At 37.5% G+C, this 19,239-nt stretch overlaps 1 protein-coding gene across 1 annotated transcript; it reads right to left on the bottom strand.

The window, feature by feature from the left end:
- Positions 1-4,493: 4,493 nt before the first annotated feature.
- LOC309622655 (protocadherin beta-5) lies at positions 4,494-17,265 on the bottom strand. The gene has a single exon (XM_082378650.1). The coding sequence runs from the start codon at positions 11,817-11,819 to the stop codon at positions 9,429-9,431; it is 2,391 nt and encodes a 796-aa protein (XP_082234776.1). The 5' UTR covers positions 11,820-17,265; the 3' UTR covers positions 4,494-9,428.
- Positions 17,266-19,239: the final 1,974 nt, after the last annotated feature.

The raw sequence follows: 19,239 nt of genomic DNA, 5'->3' as shown, positions 1-19,239 counted from the left end.
GGGCTACTCTTCGTTGCTGTGAGCGAGCTTCTCATTGCGGTGGCTTCTCTGGTTGCAGAGCACGGGCTCTAGGCGCGGGGGCTTCAGTAGTTGTGGCTCGTGGGCTCTAGAGCGCAGGCTCAATAATTGTGGTGCACAGGCTTAGTTGCTCCACGGCATGTGGGATCTTCCTGGACCAGGGCTCGAACCCATGTCCCCTGCATTGGCAGGTGGATTCTTAACCACTGCGCCACCAGGGAAGCCCCTCTTTTTTTCTTTTAACTGTTTTTTTTTGGGGGGGCTGCGTTGGGTCTTTGTTGCTGCGCACGGGCTTTCTCTAGTTGTGGCGAGCTACTCTTCATTGCGGTGCGCGGGCTTCTCATTGCGGTGGCTTCTCTTGTTGCAGAGCACGGGCTCTCAGGCCTGCGGGCTTCAGTAGTTGTGGCACGAGGGCTCAGTAGTTGTGGCTCATGGGCTCTAGAGTGCAAGCTCAGTAGCTGTGGCGCACAGGCTTAGTTGCTCCGCGGCATGTGGGATCTTCCCAGACCAGGGCTCGAACCCTTGTCCCCTGCATTGGCAGGCGGATTCTTAACCACTGCACCACCAGGGAAGCCCCAAGAAGATAGTATCTTAATGTAACCCCAAAAGATATCAGTTGGGTATGTGAAGAAACTGCCTTTTTGGAAAGTGGATTACATTAGATTCCATCAGGAAAATGCTTCTCAGTTGCTTTGATTTGATTGGCTAGAGTTGAATTGACTTTGCTTTTATAAACGTCTCACAAGGAATAATTCATTTCAAGTCTTTATTATGGAAAAAGTTCAACATATGCAGAGTAAACAGCATAAACTTGCATGTACACATCACCCAGCTTCACAACATTCTGTCTTGTTTCATCTGTACTTTTTCCTCACCTTTATGCCTCCCACTCAATGATTTTTTTGTAAAGTTCTTTTCTTTTTTTCTTTTTTGAGCATCTTTATTGGAGTATAATTGCTTTACAATGGTGTGTTAGTTTCTGCTTTATAACAAAGTGAATCAGTTATATATATACATATATCCCCATATCTCTTCCCTCTTGCGTCTCCCTCCCTCCCACCCCCCCATCCCACCCCTCTAGGTGGTCACAAAGCACTGAGCTGATCTCCCTGTGCTATGCGGCTGCTTCCCACTAGCTATCTATTTTACATTTGGTAGTGTATATATGTCCATGCCACTCTCTCACTTTGTCCCAGCTTACCCTTCCCCCTCCCCATATCCTGAAGTCCATTCCCTAGTAGGTCTGTGTCTTTATTCCCGTCTTGCCCCTAGGTTCTTCATGAACATTGTTTTGTTTGTTTTTTAGATTCCATATATATGTGTTAGCATACAGTATTTGTTTTTCTCTGACTTACTTCACTCTGTATGACAGACTCTAGGTCTATCCACCTCACTACAAATAACTCAATTTCATTTCTTTTTATGGCTGAGTAATATTCCATTGTATATATGTGCCACATCTTCTTTATCCATTCATCTGTTGATGGACACTTAGGTTGCTTCCATGTCCTGGCTATTATAAATAGAGCTGCAATGAACATTGTGGTACATGACACTTTTTGAATTATGGTTTTCTCAGGGTATATGCCCAGTAGTGGGATTGCTGGGTCGTATGGTAGTTCTATTTTTAGTTTTTTAAGCAACCTCCATACTGTTCTCCATAGTGGCTGTATCAATTTACATTCCCACCAACAGTGCAAGAGGGTTCCCTTTTCTCCACACCCTCTCCAGCATTTATTGTTTGTAGATTTTTTGATGATGGCCCTTCTGACCGGTGTGAGATGATATCTCACTGTAGTTTTGATTTGCATTTCCCTAATGATTAACGATGTTGAGCATTCTTTCATGTGTTTGTTGGCAATCTGTATATCTTCTTTGGAGAAATGTCTATTTAGGTCTTCTGCCCATTTTTGGATTGGGTTGTTTGTTTTTTTGATATTGAGCTGCATGAGCTGCTTGTAAATTTTGGAGATTAATCCTTTGTCAGTTGCTTCATTTGCAAATACTTTCTCCCATTCTGAGGGTTGTCTTTTCATCTTGTTTATGGTTTCCTTTGCTGTGCAAAAGCTTTTAAGTTTCATTAGGTCCCATTTGTTTATTTTTGTTTTTATTTCCATTTCTCTAGGAGGTGGGTCAAAAAGGATCTTGCTGTGATTTATGTCATAGAGTGTTCTGCCTATGTTTTCCTCTAAGAGTTTGATAGTGTCTGGCCTTACATTTAGGTCTTCAATCCATTTTGAGTTTATTTTTCTGTATGGTGTTAGGGAGTGTTCTAATTTCATTCTTTTACATGTAGCTGTCCAGTTTTCCCAGTACCACTTATTGAAGAGGCTGTCTTTTCTCCACTGTATATTCCTGCCTCCTTTATCAAAGATAAGGTGACCATATGTGCATGGGTTTATCTCTGGGCTTTCTATCCTATTCCATTGATTTATATTTGTTTTTGTGCCAGTACTGCATAGTTCTTTTCTTAAGGTAATGTTTACACAAATTGAAGTGCACCAATCTTAACTGTATCATTTTTAACAAATGGATCCATCAGTGTTAAAGATAATGAACGTTTCCATGATTCACTGGGAGCTGTCTTAATTATATTTTCCAGGTTAATTTTAATAATTAGGTGGCAAAATATTGGTCTCCTCTGGACACAACACAGAAAGGTAAACAATGTAAAAAATCACCATGTCCCATGCTCTTTTTTGCTCATGCATGCTAATTTGAAGTGACCATTTCAAGATTAATTTAGTTGTATTATTACCAATGAGTTGAAATAGTACTTTAACTGATGAAACATTGTAAAGTGTGTTAAACTTAATTTTATTTAGTTAACTTATAACTGTTGCATAGCTGATCAAGCTGATTTCCATTTATATGCCACGTGTGTTTGTTTTCCTTTCATTCCATTATAACATTTTAAAAATCTTCAAGTTATTAAAAGTGAAAGATAAAGACTAATCTTCAAGGATGAATTGAACTTCTTGGAAATCTTTCTAAATTTAGTTATATGCAAGGAAAAACACAATTATTCAGGGAAAAGATAGAAATGATATATAAGCCAATAGCTTATGAAAACCTTTCAACTGATGTGATATATGCTGCAGAAAAGTTTTAAAATATAAAGAGTTTGATGCTAAACACATTTGAAATCTGAAATGGTTGGGGAAGATCATTCACTTCAATATATTTGAAAAATTTCCCTTGAGACTTTGTGTTTGACCCATAGACTAGTTAGAAGTGTGTTTAGTTTCCAAGTGTTTGAAGATTTTCCTGTTATTTTTCTGTTATTGATTTTTAGTTTGATTCCATTGTGGTTGGAGAACCCATGCTGTATGATTTCAATTTTTAAAAATTGGTTGAAGTTTGTATTATGGACTTGTTTACATGGTCTGTCTTGTATATGTTCTCTGAGCATTTGAAAAGGATGTGTATTCTGGAGTTGTTGGGTGGGTGTTCTATAAATATGTTGGTTGACGGTATTGAGTTTTCTGTATTCTTGCTGATTTTCTGCCTAGTTGTTCTGTCAGTTGAGATAGGGTTGAGAGAGGGTGTTTAAGTCTCCAACTTTAATTGTGGATCTATTTCTCCTTTCAGTTCTATCAGGTTTTGCTTCACATATTTTTCAACTCTGTTGTTTGGTGTGTACATATTTAGGCTTGCTATGTCTTCTTTTATCATTATATAATGTCCTACTCTATCTTCAGTGTCATTTTCTTTGCATAATATATTTTTCTATCTTTTTACTTTCAATCTGCCTGTATCATTATATATATTTTCTAATTAATTAATTAATTTGTTTTTGGCTGCATTGGGTCTTCGTTGCTGCACGTGGGTTTTCTCTAGTTGCGGCGAGTGGGGGCTACTCTTCGTTTCGTTGTGTGGGCTTCTCATTGCAGTGGCTTCTCTTGTTGCAGAGCATGGGCTCTAGCTGAGCAGGCTTCAGTAGTTGTGGCTCACGGGCTCTAGAGCGCAGGCTCAATAGTTGTGGTTCACGGGCTTAGTTGCTCCTCAGCGTGTGGGATCTTCCCAGACCAGGGCTCGAACCTGTGTCCCCTGCACTGGCAGGCCGATTCTTAACCACTGTGCCACCAGGGAAGCCCCTGTATCATTATATTTGAAGAGAAGTTTCCTATAGACAGCATATGGTTGGTCATTTTTAAAAACCCATTCTGCCCACCTCTGTTTTAATTGGTGTGTTCAGACCATTTACATTTAATATAATTACTGATACGTTAAAGCTTAAGTCTGCCATTTTATTTTTTGTTTTCTATTTGTCTATCTTTTCTTTCTCCATTTTCTTTTTCCTGTCTTCTTGTGGGTTATTAGAACGTTTTTTAGAATTCTACTTTAATTTCTCTGTAGTGGGTTTTAGTGTATCACTTTGTATAGCTTTTATAGTGGTTGGCCCACACATAACTTATCACAGTTTACTGGTTGTCATTTTACCAGTTCAAGAGAAGGGTTAAAAACCTTCCTCCCTTTACATACCTTTACCCTCCCCCATTTATAATTGTCTTAAATATTTCCTCTACATAAATTTTGAACTATATCAGACAGTATTATAATTTTGGATTCAACCATCAAACATAATTTAGAAAACTAAATTCTAAAAAGGAGAAGGAAAGTCTATTGTGTTTACCCATATTTTTGTTTACTGTGTTCTTCCTTCTTTCCTGATGTTCCAAGATTCCTTTTTTTATTCATTCCTTTCTGTTTGGAGAACTCCCTTTAGCCTTTTTTTTTTTTTTTTAGGGTAGGCCTACTGGCAACAAATTTCTTCCAGGAGGATATTTTCACTGGACATAGAATTCTGGGTTAATTTTTCTTTTCTTTCACCACTTGGAAAATATGCCATTTTCTTCTGACATCCATGGTTTCTGATGAGAAATCTACTCTCATTCAGATTGTTATTGCCCTATGGGTAATGTGTCATTTCCTTCTTGCTGCTTTTAAGATTTTTTCCTTCTCTTTAGTTTTCAGAAATTTGACTATGTCTTTTGGTATAAATTTTCTGTTTGTTTGTTTATCTTGTTTTGGATTTGTTTGGCTTCTTGAATCTCTGGGTCTCTATCTTTTGCCACATTTGGAAAGTCTTCTCCTCTCCTTCTGGAATTCCAGTGACACAAATATTAGATCTCTTGGTATCGTCCAACAGGTCCCTGAGGCTCTGTTAATTTTTTACACTCTGTTTTCTCTCTTTTGCTCAAATTGCGTGCATAATTGCTATTGTTCTATCTTCTAGTTCCCTGACTCTTTATGTCTTCCTGTTGTTGAGCTCATCCACTGTTTTTCATTTCAATGATTGTATTTTTAATTTGTAAAAATTCCATTGGTATTCCTTTATATTTCTTTATTTCCTTGCTGCAACTTTACATTTCTTTTCTGAGAATATTTTTTCTTTTGTTTCAAGCATGTTTATAATTGCTCATTGAGGCATTTTTCAAAGTCCATTTAAAAATCGTTGTCAGATATTTCCAACATCTCTTTCATCTTGGTGTTGGCATCTTTTAATAGTCTATTTTATTCACTTCGATATCTTTCTAGTTGTTGGTATGACCCAGGTAGTACCTTCCTAGATGTGCCTGTACCCAAAAGGAACTCTTGCTCAACTGCATGAAGAGATGTATTCAAGAATGCTTATAGCGGTATTATTATGGTAACAAAACTCTTGGAGCAACCCAGAATTCAATCAACAGTAAAATGAATTTAAAGCTGAAGGTGCATTTATATAGTGGAATACTGTAGAGTGGTGTAAATGAATGAACTGCATTAACATGGATGAATTCAATACCATAATGATTGAAAAAAGCAAGCCCACAGATGATCCATACTACATGAATCCATTTATATAAATTTCAAAGACAGACAAAAATCAAACAATGTATTATTTAGCAATATATGCATATCTGATACAATTACAAAGAATAACAAGTAATTAATTAAAAATTCAGGATAGTGGTTGATTATAATGAGGGTGGAAGATGTTATCGTGGAGGCACACAGGGATTTCCAAGGTCTTGGTATTGTTCTAATTCTTAAGCTGGGTGATGAACATTTTATTATTTTTATTTTAAATTGTACATATACATTGTATACACTTTTTGGAATGTTTAATAGATTTCAAAATAGAAAAAAGTAAAAACAAAAAAGTAATGTCTTTGGGGTCAGGCTGCCTGGACTCAAATCCTGATTCCACCACTTACTAGCTAGGTAGCCTTGGGCAAGTTACTTTAATTCTGTATGTCCAGTTTGTTCATCTCTAAAATTGGCATACCATTTGTACCATTATTTTGAGGATTAAATGAGATATGTGTAAAGAATTTAGAAAACAGTAAGGTGCATAGAAATTGTATAATAGTAATAATAATAATACATTGTATGTAACATATAATTTTAATAATTATTAGTTTCTCTCCAGACCTTCCTTCAAAAACATTAAGGCTCATTTCTAAAGAAATAAAAGAAATTTTTTTAGAGAACACTAGGATATTTTAGTGGAGATTTTAGGAGTCCCAGCATAAAACCTTTGTATCCTGACACTTGCTGGGCCACATCCTGAAAAGAGTTCTTTGCCCATTCATCACAATGCCCCTTAAAGTAAAGTCTGATATTTTATAAACCTGGCTCTGCACTACCTCACATGGAGCACCATGTCAAAATGTCCACTCAGGACAGAAACTTGGGTGCAGACCACCTTATCACACAAAAGCAGAGAAGACTTGGGACTTCCCTGGTGGTCCAGTGGTTAACACTTCACCTTCCAACGCAGGGGATGCGGGTTTGACCCCTGGTCAGGGAGTTAAGAACCCACATGCCTCACAGCCGAGAAACCAAAACATAAAACAGAAGCAATATTGTAACAAATTCAATAAAGACTTTAAAAATGGTCCACATCAAAAAAATCTTGAATAAAAAAAAAAGCATAGAAGAGAAAACAGCAATTGCTACACACCAGCTACTCAGTTTCTTTTTCTTACATATGAACAGATAATCTATCACCAGACATATGAAAACCACAAATGACACAGAAACACAAAAAGAGAAATGCAACCTCCAGGAAACAAATCATTCAGGAAATAAAGTGAACTTTGAAAATCCCAAGTGCTACTATGGAAAAGACACAATCAGATAATAAGAAAACTCTTAGGGATTTAAATATGCCACTAAAATTAAAAATTCAATAAAAATACTCAAAATAAAGTGAGGGACTAACTTTAAGTGAGGATATAGAGGAAAAATCAAAGATGTAAAATAAAGGAGAAATATAAGAAAGATAGAGAAACTATTTAAAATGTTCAATATCCAACAAGTACAAGTCTCAGAAAAACATAACAAGCTAAAGTTAGGAATACAATTATTCAGGAAATAATACTAGAGATGAAACAATACCAGATATGAAAAGGCATGAATCGTTAGAATGTATAAAACATTGAATGACATAAGTAACATGTAAGACATTTATGAAGTGGAAGCGAAAACTAAATGCATTTTCAGATATGCAGAGACACAGAAAGTTTATTTTTGTGCACCCTCTCTTAAGAAGCCACTAGAGGATATACTGTAGCAAAGAGAAGGAATTAAAAAAAAAAAGAAGGAGACTTTCTTGAACCCTACCCCGATCACCTAACATAAGCCCAAATCCTCTAACTCCTTGGTAGGGCACTGTTACTGAGTTGACCCATGGTTCCCCATGGTGTGCAGTCTCCCTCATTATAAGTCAGTAAACCGACCTTTACTAACTATAATGTTCTGATATAATGTGTTCCTGGTGATCTTTAGCTGCAGGGCATTCATAATTTATATGGTCACTAAAAGTAAATTTTTAACATTGCTTTTCAGGTTTTAAAACATCTATAGACAAACAAGGAATTCTTAGCTACAGTTGTAGAATGGGTCATTAACCCTAACTATATAAAAGTAAAAGCTCATTTTTGAGAGGTTTGAAAGTATAAGGGAGAAACAAGTAACAGGGAGAATAAGAATTCTATTAGTTACTTTCACGTAAGAAAATCAAAGAAACTGTTGTTAGTGGAACAATAAATGGAGCTTTCAGTTTGAGCAGAGAAGTAACAGAAAATAGTGAGACAGCTATATATGAAGGATGTATGAGAGAAATTTTAAATACCGGATACCAAACAACAATAGCATGAAATTAATTGTTTAAAGTTTATGAAAAAGTTACAAACATATTCTTTAGTGATAAGAAAGTATTTAAAAAGTTAGAAAATGAAGGTTTAAGAGTGCTTTCCAAAGGGATGAAATGAAAGACAGATAATACCAGGTATTGGCAGGAATGCTGAGGAACTGGTATATCCAGACACTGCTGAAAGCAGTGTAAACTGGGACAACCACTTTGGAAAACTATTTGGAACTATCTACTAAAAGTGGACATGCACTAACTAAATGAGTAGCAATTCCACCCTTAGGTATATACCCAACAGAAATGCATATACATGTTTGTTGAAGGACATGTAAGAGAATGTTTATAGCAGCATTATTCAAACAGCCAAACGCACCAACCCAAATATCCACATACAGTAAGATGGGTTATAAATTGTGACATATTCATACAGTGGAATACTATACAGCAACAAGAATGAAGAACTAAAATTAAAAGCAGTATCACGGATAAATGTCATAAACATATTGTTGACACGCCAGATGCAAAACGGTTCACACTCTACTATTCCATTTATATAAATTCAAAACAGGCAAAACTGAACTATAGTATTGGAAGTTGAGATATTTGTTATACTTGACCTGGTAGTGATTTTAAGGGGTAAATTGTGTGGCACCTGGGATGCTAATAATGTTTTGTTTCTTCAAGATGCTGATACCAAGTATGTTCACTTTCTGAAAATACAGTGAGCTGTGTTAAGGATTTGTTCACTTTTCTGTATGTATGTTATAATTGAATTAAAATATTCATTTAAAAAATTATTTGCCAGTAGGATGAGAGCTAGGAAAGAAGTGTAAATAGAAGAGTGTTGGTTTTCATCATGCTTTCTCACATATTATATTTGTTATATGAATGTATTCCTTTGCAAACAAAATGAATATTATGTAAATATTTTAAATTTTTGCTATTTAGCATCAAATAACTTAGAGCGTGATGAAACAATGAATATAGAGAAAACAATATTTTATTAAGACAGTTCATTGCAACAAGTACCAACGGAAGGAGCAAAAATTTCAGGAAAACCAACAGCATGCAAGGATTTGGAATGGCGCACTATAAATAAATGCAATGACAATAGAATTTAGTTTTCCAAAATTGGACAAGGTAAAGTTAAATGGACTAATTCATTACAAAAAGGAAATGAAGGCTATACCTGAAGATGGAATTTTTCTCAAATTCGGTATCTGGGGAAATTAGAGATAAATGACAAATACCTTGCATCATGATGAGATCCCTAACTGAATCCAAAGCTATTCCGGAAGTTGTCGTTTTCCTCGATTTCTTCACCAGCACCCTGAGGCGGGAGGTTGGGGAGAATCGGCTTCAAGAATTTAAACTCATTTAACCCGGAGCCTCCCGTCAGACACACCTCGTACTGGTAGCTCTGGGACAGGGTCCCCGTGCCGCTGACGTCCACCAGGTGGCCCGGAAAGGGGCCCTCGGGCACCGAGCAGCGACCCACCGAGGCCGCCTCGCCCCTCATGCACAGCCGCACCGCGACAAACACCAGCACCGAGAAGAGGAAGAGCGACGACACCGACGCCAAGGCGACCACCAGGTAGACGGTGAGCGGGGCGGCCGGCGCCGCGTCCGCCGCTTCCGCTTCCGGGGCCGGCAGGTAGGGCTGCGAGAAGCCGTCCACCAGCAGCACGTGCAGCGTGACGCTGGCCGACAGCGGCGGCTCGCCGTTGTCCTTGACCAGCACCACCAGCCTGTGCTTGGCCGCGTCGCGCTCGCTCAGCAGCCGGGCCGTGCGCACCTCGCCGTTGTGCGCCCACACGCCGAACAGCCCGGGCTCCGTGGCCTTGAGCAGCTGGTACGACAGCCAGGCGTTCTGGCCCGAGTCGCCGTCCACCGCCACCACCTTGGTCACCAGGTAGCCCGCCTCGGCCGCCCTGGGCACCAGCTCGGTGCAGGGCGCCGAGGCGTTCTGCAGCGGGTACAGCACGAAGGGCGCGTTGTCGTTGTCGTCCGCCACGAGCACGCGCACCAGCGCCTGGCTGCTGAGCGCGGGCGAGCCGCGGTCGGCGGCGCCCACGCGGAACTCAAACGCCCGCAGGGCCTCGTAGTCCAGGGACCTCAGGGCGAAGAGGTGGCCGTTGTCCGGGTTGATGGACACCAGGGAGGCCAGGGGCACGTGCGGGTCGAGGGGCGGCAGCAGCGAGTAGGTGACCTGGGCGTTGGCGCCCGCGTCTCTGTCTGTGGCGCGGACGGTGCCGATGTGCAGGGCGGGGCTGTTGTTCTCGCGGACGGACAGGGTGTAGGAGGTCTGGGTGAAGGCAGGGGCATTGTCGTTGACGTCGGACACCAGCACGGTTATGTTGTGCTGGGTTTTCAGTCTCGGTGTCCCCATATCTGTGACGGTGATGGTGACGTTGTATTCCGCTCTGCTCTCTCTGTCCAGTGGCCTCTCGGTCACTAGGGTGTAAAAGTTTTTGAATGTGGGTTTCAAGAGAAAGGGGAGATCATTCTGGATGGAGCAAACCATCCTACCGTTGTCCCCGGAATCTGGATCAGAAACACTGAAAACGGCCACCACAGTCTCTGGGGAGTTTTCTGGGGTAGAGCTGGTGATCGTCGACATGGTCAGTTCAGGGACGTTGTCGTTCACATCCACCACCTCTATAACTACAGTGCATTTTCCTGAAAGGCCCCCGCCGTCTGTGGCTGCAACCTCCACGTTATAATATCGAGTTGACTCGAAATCCAATGCCCTTTTCAGACGAATTTCTCCTGTTATTTCGTCTATTACAAACAGTTGAGTAACTTCATCACCTTGGAATAGAGCGTAGGCTACATTCCCATTCGTTCCTGCATCTAAATCTCGGGCGGAGACAGTGACAACTAAGGAGTTTAGGGGGCTGTTCTCCGGAATCTGTACCTCATAGACCGACTGTAAAAACTCAGGGGCGTTGTCATTGATGTCCACGACTTCAATGCGGACTGCAGTGGTCCCGGACCTGGGTGGAGCCCCACTATCCAGCGCCGTGAGGGTTAAACTGAGCTCAGGCCCTTCCTCCCGATCCAGCGGTTTGTCCAGCACCAGTTCTGGGTATTTTCTGCCATCTCCGCGATTATGAGTGACAACATGAAAATGAGAGTTGGGGCTGATTGTGTAATTCTGAATAGTGTTGCTACCTATGTCAAAGTCCTGAGCTATTTTCAAAGGAAACACAGTCCCTGTCTGGACGTTTTCTGGGATTTTTAGGAGCATTTCCCTCTCGAGGAACTCTGGGGAATGGTCATTTATATCTGTGAGCTGCAGATCAGCTTGAAAAAACTGCACCGGGTTTTCCAGTAATAGTTGGAAATGCAGTATGCAGGGATCGGTCGCCCCACACAGCACCTCCCGGTCTAGTTTTTCACATAGAAGCAAATTCCCGGTCGTTACATCCAGCTGCAAGAGCTGTTTATTTCCTTTGTAATGGATTCGCGCGCCCCGAGTGGCCAGTTCCCCCACCCTGAGCCCCAGGTCTTTTGCCAGGGTGGCCACAAAAGACCCACTTTCTGTTTCTTCTGGCATGGAATACCTAACTGCTTCAGAGCCAGCCTCCCACAAAAGCAACAATATAGCAAGAAAGATAACTTGCCTTTTCTGTAGCGTTTTTGCTGGTGCAGTCTCCATTGTTCAGACCCTGTTCAAGAACGTGCAGTTTCTTCAACTCCGTATGCAATCAACCCAGATGATTTGGTTAAATAAACTCGAATTAGATCTTTCTGACTGACCTGCAGTAGAACGATGCCCTTCTCTGGAGATCTCTGCCTCTAGATCTTATGTAAAATGCTTCCTTCTTTTAGAAAGCATTCAGAGTTCTGATTCCCAGCTTAATGGCTTCCCGGGTATCCACAGAGCCATTCATTCCTACTCCTAGCCTGCAGCACCACCAGGCGTCCTTATTTACTATTGCATATAGTATTTGCCGTTTCATTCCAAGTTAGAACCTTTTAAGTCACAGAAGTGTTCCCAGTTGTATCTCCACTTCTCAGTTATTGTAAGTTCTAAATAAACATGTGCTAAGTTAACTTCCAGTGAAAGAATACTATTCAGAACAAACTAAAACACTAGTATTCCTCATAAAATATCTTTTGAGTACTCGAAGAAACTTTCTTTTGTGTGATTCTTACTTGATTATATTCAAGAAATAAGCAATAATGGATGTTTACAAAAGTTTACACTATTAAAATTATTTTTATTTTTAAATATTACATATTAGAAAAGGGCATAAATCATGAATGTACAACTCAAAAAATTTTCAGGAAGTAAACACACTCATAAGCAAAATCTAAATTAAAATTAAAATGTTACAAAAACCCTAGAAGCCCCCTCCTCTCATTGTCTGGTCACTACCCTCCCCGCTAAAGGTAAGCACTCTCCTGATTTCTATTATCATAGAGCTTGTGTGTGTGTGTCTTTTTTGAACTTTTATAGAAATGGAGTTATAGAGTGTTTGTTATGTTTGTCTTCTTTCACTCAACATTACCTTTGTAAAATTCATCTGTTACATATTGTTCTAATTTTATTCTCATTGCTTTATGTTATTCTATTGTATGACTATACCAACATTTGTTTTTTTATTCTCCAGTTGATGGACACTGGGTTTTTCAGTTTGGGAATATTTTGAGTAGTGCTGCCATGAACACTCTTGTATATGTCTTTTGGTGTCTATGTGTGCATTTATATTTACTATATTCCTAGGAGTTAGACTGTTGTGCCTTAAGATGTGCACATATATATATAGCTTTAATAGATATTGCAAAACAGTTTTCAACTGTGGTTTTACCAAAACCAGCAGAGTGAGAGTTCCAGTTGCTCCATATGCTTGTCAACATTTGATAACATCTTTTAATTTTAACCTCTCTGATGAGTGTGTGATGATGTCATATTGTAATTTTAATTAGCATTTCCCTGATGATTAATTAAATTGAGCACATTTTTCACATGGTTATTTTTATTAATGTATATTCTTGTGAAGTACATAAGTCTTTTGTCTATTTTTCTATTTAGGGTACTTGTCTTTTTTTCTTATTGATCTTTAGAAGTTCCTTATATATTCTGGGTATAAGTACTTTGTTAGAAGTATGTATTGCAAATAGTCTCTCCCATTCTATGGCATGCATTTTAACTCTCTTGTGGTATCTTTGAAGAACAAAACTTCTTAACTTTTACTCTAATTTTTCAATATTTTTTATTTATGGTTAGAACTTTTTGTGTTTTCTTTAAATCTTTGCATACACTAAAGTCAAGAAAATATTGTTGTATGGTGCTTTTGAAAAATCATTTACTTTACTTTTCACATTTAGAGCTATAATCCTCCTGAAATTATTTTTTTCATGTTAGTGAGGCTAGGGTCAAATTATTTTTTTTTTCATATAAATATCCAAATGACTGCACCATCTATTGAAAAGAAGTTCCATTCCCAATTGTTTCTGATGTGCCATTTTTTTCATAAATCAGGGGTCCATAGTTCTGTTCAAGAGTCTTTTTTTCCCATTTTCTCTTTGTTTATCCCATAATACAATATTATCTTAATTACTATACTTCATAATAGGTTTTAGTATCTGATTGCTAAGTCCTCCAGTTTTATTCTTTTTAAGATTGCTTTGGTTATTATTGTCCCTTTGTATTTCCATATAAACTTTATCTTTTTTTTAAGATTTTTTTTGATGTCGACTATTTTTTTTAAGTCTTTATTGAATTTGTTACACTATTGCTTCTGATTCATGTTTTGGATTTTTGGCCACAAGGCATGTGGGATCTTAGCTCCCCGATCAGGGATCGAACCCGCATCCCCTGCATTGGAAGGCGAAGTCTTAACCACTGGACGGCCAGGGAAGTCCCCATATAAACTTTAGATTCAGCTTGTCAGCTTCCACAAAGAAATCTGCTGAAGTTTTTTTAGGATTTTATTGCATCTGTAGATTGAGAAGAACTGACATATTCCCAATATTGAGTCTTCCAACTATTGAACATTATATATCCCTCTGTTTATTCAGATATTTAACTTTTCTCAATAATATTTTATATTTTTCAGTGTAGAAGTCTTATGTATATTCTGTTATGTTTGTTTCTAGATATTTGATGTTTCTGAAACTATTGTAAATGATGCTTGAAATTTTTAATTTTCTGGGTTTTGTTGCTGTATAGAAATACAATTATTATTTGCATGTAGACCTTATATCCAGTGGCATTACTAACTTCATTTATTAATCCTAATAGTCTGCAGATTCTTTATGACTTTTAATGTATACAATCATGTCATTTTAAAAAAAGACTTCTTATTTCTTCTCTTCCAATCATTGTGTCTTTTATTTTTTCTTTGCTTTATTCCACTGGTTAGAACCTATAGTAAAACACTAAAGTGAAATAGTAAAGGCAAGCATTCTTGTCTCATTCTTGATCACTGAGGGAAAGTTTTAAATAATTTACCATTAAGGATAATGTTTACTGTAGGTTTTAAAATACTTTCTGAAAGTTCCCTTCTGTTTTCAGTTTGCTAACAATTTTACCATGTGTGCGCTGAATTTTATCTTGTGACTTTTTCTGTGTCCATTGAGGTAATCATATGATTTTCCTCCTTTACCTATTAATGTTATATAGTATATTGATTGGATTTGCATTCCTAAAATAACACAGTTTTCTCATAATTTATTATTTCTCTTTTATATATTTCTGAATTTTATTTACTGATATTTTGTTTAGAATTTTTCCATCTGTGTTTGTAAAAGAGATTGGTCTCTAGTTTTCCTTCCTTATGATGTCCTATTCAGGTTTGGATGTCATAATCCATTGAAGTCATTCTGGTACCCAAATAATCTGGGAAATATTTCCTGTTTTTCTGTCTTCCAAAAGATTTTGTATAAATTGGTGTTAGTTGTTCCATGAGTATTTAGAAGAACTCACTAGTGTGAACTGAAGTGGCAAGGTTTTTAATCACAAGTTTAATTTACTTACGATATGACTAATCAGATTTCTTCTTGTTTCAGTTTTAGTAAATTGTGTTTTTAAAAGATGTTTTCCATTTTACATAAATTATCAAATTTATTGGCATACAGTTGTTCATAATATCCTCTTTTATGTTTTAATGTCTGTAGGATTGGTAATGATGTTCCTTTTTCATTCCTGATATTTATGATCGATGTTTTCCTTCTTTTTAACATTAGTCTTATGAAGAGTTTTTAATAAGAGTTATTAATTATTACGTGGAAACAACTTTAAGTTTTGTTAATCTTCTTGGTTGTATATTTGTCAGCTTTGTATTTATTTATGTTTATGTATTATTATGTATTATTTTCTTCCTTCTACATTGGTATTTAATTTGTTCTTTTTCTAGGTTCTTCAGATGAAAGCTTAGATTATTGATTTTTAACCTTTCTTTTCTAACCTGTGCATTTAAAGTTTTAAAATTTCCCTGTAAAATCTGTTTTGATATATCAGATCTTAACTTTTACCCAGTTCAAAATATATGGAAATTTCTTCTGTGATTTCTTCTTTGACTGATGGATTATATTATTTAATTTTGAAGCATTTGGGTATTTCTTTTAAATTTTTATTTCTGTCTTAATTTCATTGTCAAAGAGCATATTGAGTAATTTCAATTCTTTAAAAAAAAATTAGAGACTTGCCTTATGACCCAGAATATGGATAATTTTGATATATGCATGTGCATATAAAAAGAACGTGTACTCTCCAGTGTACTATGTATGCCAGTTTATTCAAATATAATTATTGTGTTGTTCAGATTTTTAATATTCAGTGTAGGTGTGTCTTCTTATTCTATCAGGGGTTGAGAGAGTTGTAATACATCCTCCTCCTATGACTGGATTTATCTATTTCTTATTTATGTTCTTTCAGTTTAACTTTCTGTATTTTGTAATTATCTTATGGGGATATATTCAGTCTTAGAATTGACAAACTTCTGGTATATTTACCTCCTTATCATTATGAAATATATCTCTTTATCTCTAGTAATGCATCTTTCTTTAAAGTCTCCTTTGTCTTATGTGAGTATATCTATACTTGGTTTATTTTGGTTAGTGTTTGTGTCATGTATCTTTTTCTAATTTTAAATTTTCAAACTTTCTGTCATAACACACACACAGAGACACACACGTTATGTGACAGCATATAGTTGAATTTTTCTTAAACCTAATCGGACAATATTGGTTGTTTAATTTGATTATTTAATCCACTTGCAATTAATGTAATATTTGATATCTATCCACTTATATTTACCATCTAAACTTTTGCTGTTTGTCCCTAAAGTTTTTTTCTTCTTTTCGATTATTTAGATATTTTTTTCCTTCAATTCATTTTAAAATTATCTTCTTGTGATTATCTTAGAGATTACAACATCCATCTTTGATCTACAAGAGTCTAATACAAAATATTTAATTTTACTACTCCCATGATAATGCTTAGAACCTTAGAATTCCTTAACTCTGTTTATAGCACCTGCCTTTTACATTATTATTGTCATGAATTAAAATTTTATATATATTTTAAATCCTTTAAGAAACTATTATTTTTGCCTTTAATAATCAATAGCAATTTATAGTTACCCTTATTCTTGTTCTTCATTTCTTCCTGAAAATCTGTGATTCCTTCAGGACTGTTTTCCTTCTGCCTAATGAATTCCACTAAAAGTATTTCTTTTAGTGCAGATGCGACTGTGATTAATTCTTGCAGTTTTTGTTTGTTTGAAAACTTCATTTTTGAAAGATATATTTTCCGGTGATAGAATTCTAGTCTGGTAGTTATTTTTTTCAGGACTCTGAAGACATCATTCCTTTGTCTTTTGGCTGCTTGATGGTCAGCTCTCCATTTTATTGTTGTTCCTTTCAAAGCAATGTGTCATCTTCATGTGGTTGCTTTTAAGATTTTCTCTTTGACTTTGGTCTTTAGCAGCCTTCCTGTGATATTCCTAGCTGTGCTTTGTTTTTTATTTAACATCTTTATTGGAGTATAATTGCTTTACAATGTTGTGTTAGTTTCTGCTGTATAACAAAGTGAATCAGCTATATGTATACCAATATCCCCATAACCCCTCCCTCTTGCGTTTCCCTCCCACTCTCCCTATCCCACACCTCTAGGTGGTCACAAAGCACTGAGCTGATCTCCCTGTGCTATGAGGCTGCTTCCCACTAACTATCTATTTTACATTTGATAGTGTATATATGTCAATACTACTCTCTTGCTTCGTCCCAGCTTACCCTTCCCCCTCCGTGTCCTTAAGTCCATTCTGAACATCTGCGTCTTTATTCCTGTCCTGCCCCTAGGTTCATCAGAGCCTTTTTTTTTTTCCTCTTAGATTCCATATATATGTGTTAGCATACGGTATTTGTTTTTCTCTTTCTGACTTACTTCACTCTGTATGACAGACTCTAGGTCCCTCCACCTCACTACAAATGACTCAATTTCATTTCTTTTTATGGCTGAGTAATATTCCATTCTATATATGTGCCACATCTTCTTTATCCATTCATCTGTCAACGGACACTTAGGTTGCTTCCATGTCCTGGCTATTGTAAATAGAGCTGCAATGAACATTGTGGTACATGACTCTTTTTGAATTATGGTTTTCTCAGGGTATATGCCCAGTAGTGGGATTGCTGGGTCATATGGTAGTTCTATTTTTAAGGAACCTCCATACTGTTCTCCATAGTGGCTGTATCAATTTACATTCCCAACAACAGTGCAAGAGGGTTCCCTTTTCTCCACACCCTCTCCACCATTTATTGTTTGTAGATTTTTTGATGATGGCCATTCTGACTGGTGTGAGGTGATACCTCATTGTAGTTTTGATTTGCATTTCTATAATGATTAGTGATTTGAGCATCTTTTCATGTGTTTGTTGGCAATCTGTATATCTTCTTTGGAGAAATGTATGTTTAGGTCTTCTGCCCATTTTTGGATTGGGTTGTTTGTTTTTTTCATATTGAGCTGCATGAGCTTCTTTTATATTTTGGAGATTAATCCTTTGTCAGTTGCTTCCTTGGCAAATATTTTCTCCCATTCTGAGGGTTGTCTTTTCATCTTGTTTATGTTTTCCTTTGCTGTGCAAAAGCTTTTAAGTTTCATTAGGTCCCATTTGTTTATTTTTGTTTTTATTTCCATTTCTCTAGGAGGTGGGTCAAAAAGGATCTTGCTATGATTTATGTCATAGAGTGTTCTGCCTATGTTTTCCTCTAAGAGTTTTATAGTGTCTGGCCTTACATTTAGGTCTTTAATCCATTTTGAGTTTATTTTTGTGTATGGTGTTAGGGAGTGTTCTAATTTCATTCTTTTACATGTAGCTGTCCAGTTTTCCCAGCACCACTTACTGAAGAGGCTGTCTTTTCTCCATTGTATATTCTTGCCTCCTTTATCAAAATAAGGTGACCATATTAGTGTGGGTTTATCTCTGGGCTTTCTATCCTGTTCCATTGATCTATATTTCTGTTTTTGTGCCAGCACCATACTGTCTTGACTACTGTAGCTTTGTAGTATAGTCTGAAGTCAGGGAGCCTGATTCCTCCATCCATTTTTCTTTCTCAGGATTGCTTTGGCTATTCGGGGTCTTTTGTGTTTCCATACACATTGTGAAATTTTTTGTTCTAGTTCTGTGAAAAATGCCAGTGGTAGTTTGATAGGGATTGCATTGAATCTGTAGATTGCTTTGGGTAGTAGAGTCATTTTCACAATGTTGATTCTTCCAATCCAAGAACATGGTATATATCTCTCCATCTATTTGTATCATCTTTCATTTCTTTCGTCAGTGTCGTGTAGTTTTCCGCATACAGGTCTTTTGTCTCCTTAGGTAGGTTTATTCCTAGGTATTTTATTCTTTGTTGCAATAGTAAATGGAAGGAAACAATAGCAAATATCAATAAAACTAAAATCTGGTTCTTTGGGCTTCCCTGGTGGCGCAGTGGTTGAGAGTCTGCCTGCCAGTGCGGGGGACGCGGGTTCGGGCCCTGGCCTGGGAGGATCCCACATGCCGCGGAGCGGCTAGGCCCGTGAGCCACAACTGCTGGGCCTGTGCGTCTGGAGCCTGTGCTCCGCAACA

The sequence above is a fragment of the Balaenoptera borealis genome (assembly GCF_965194805.1).
Source record: "Balaenoptera borealis genome assembly, chromosome: 2".
Lineage (NCBI taxonomy): Eukaryota > Metazoa > Chordata > Mammalia > Artiodactyla > Balaenopteridae > Balaenoptera > Balaenoptera borealis.
Note: the sequence above shows the minus strand (reverse complement) of the source record. Positions and strands in the feature narration are given on the sequence as shown.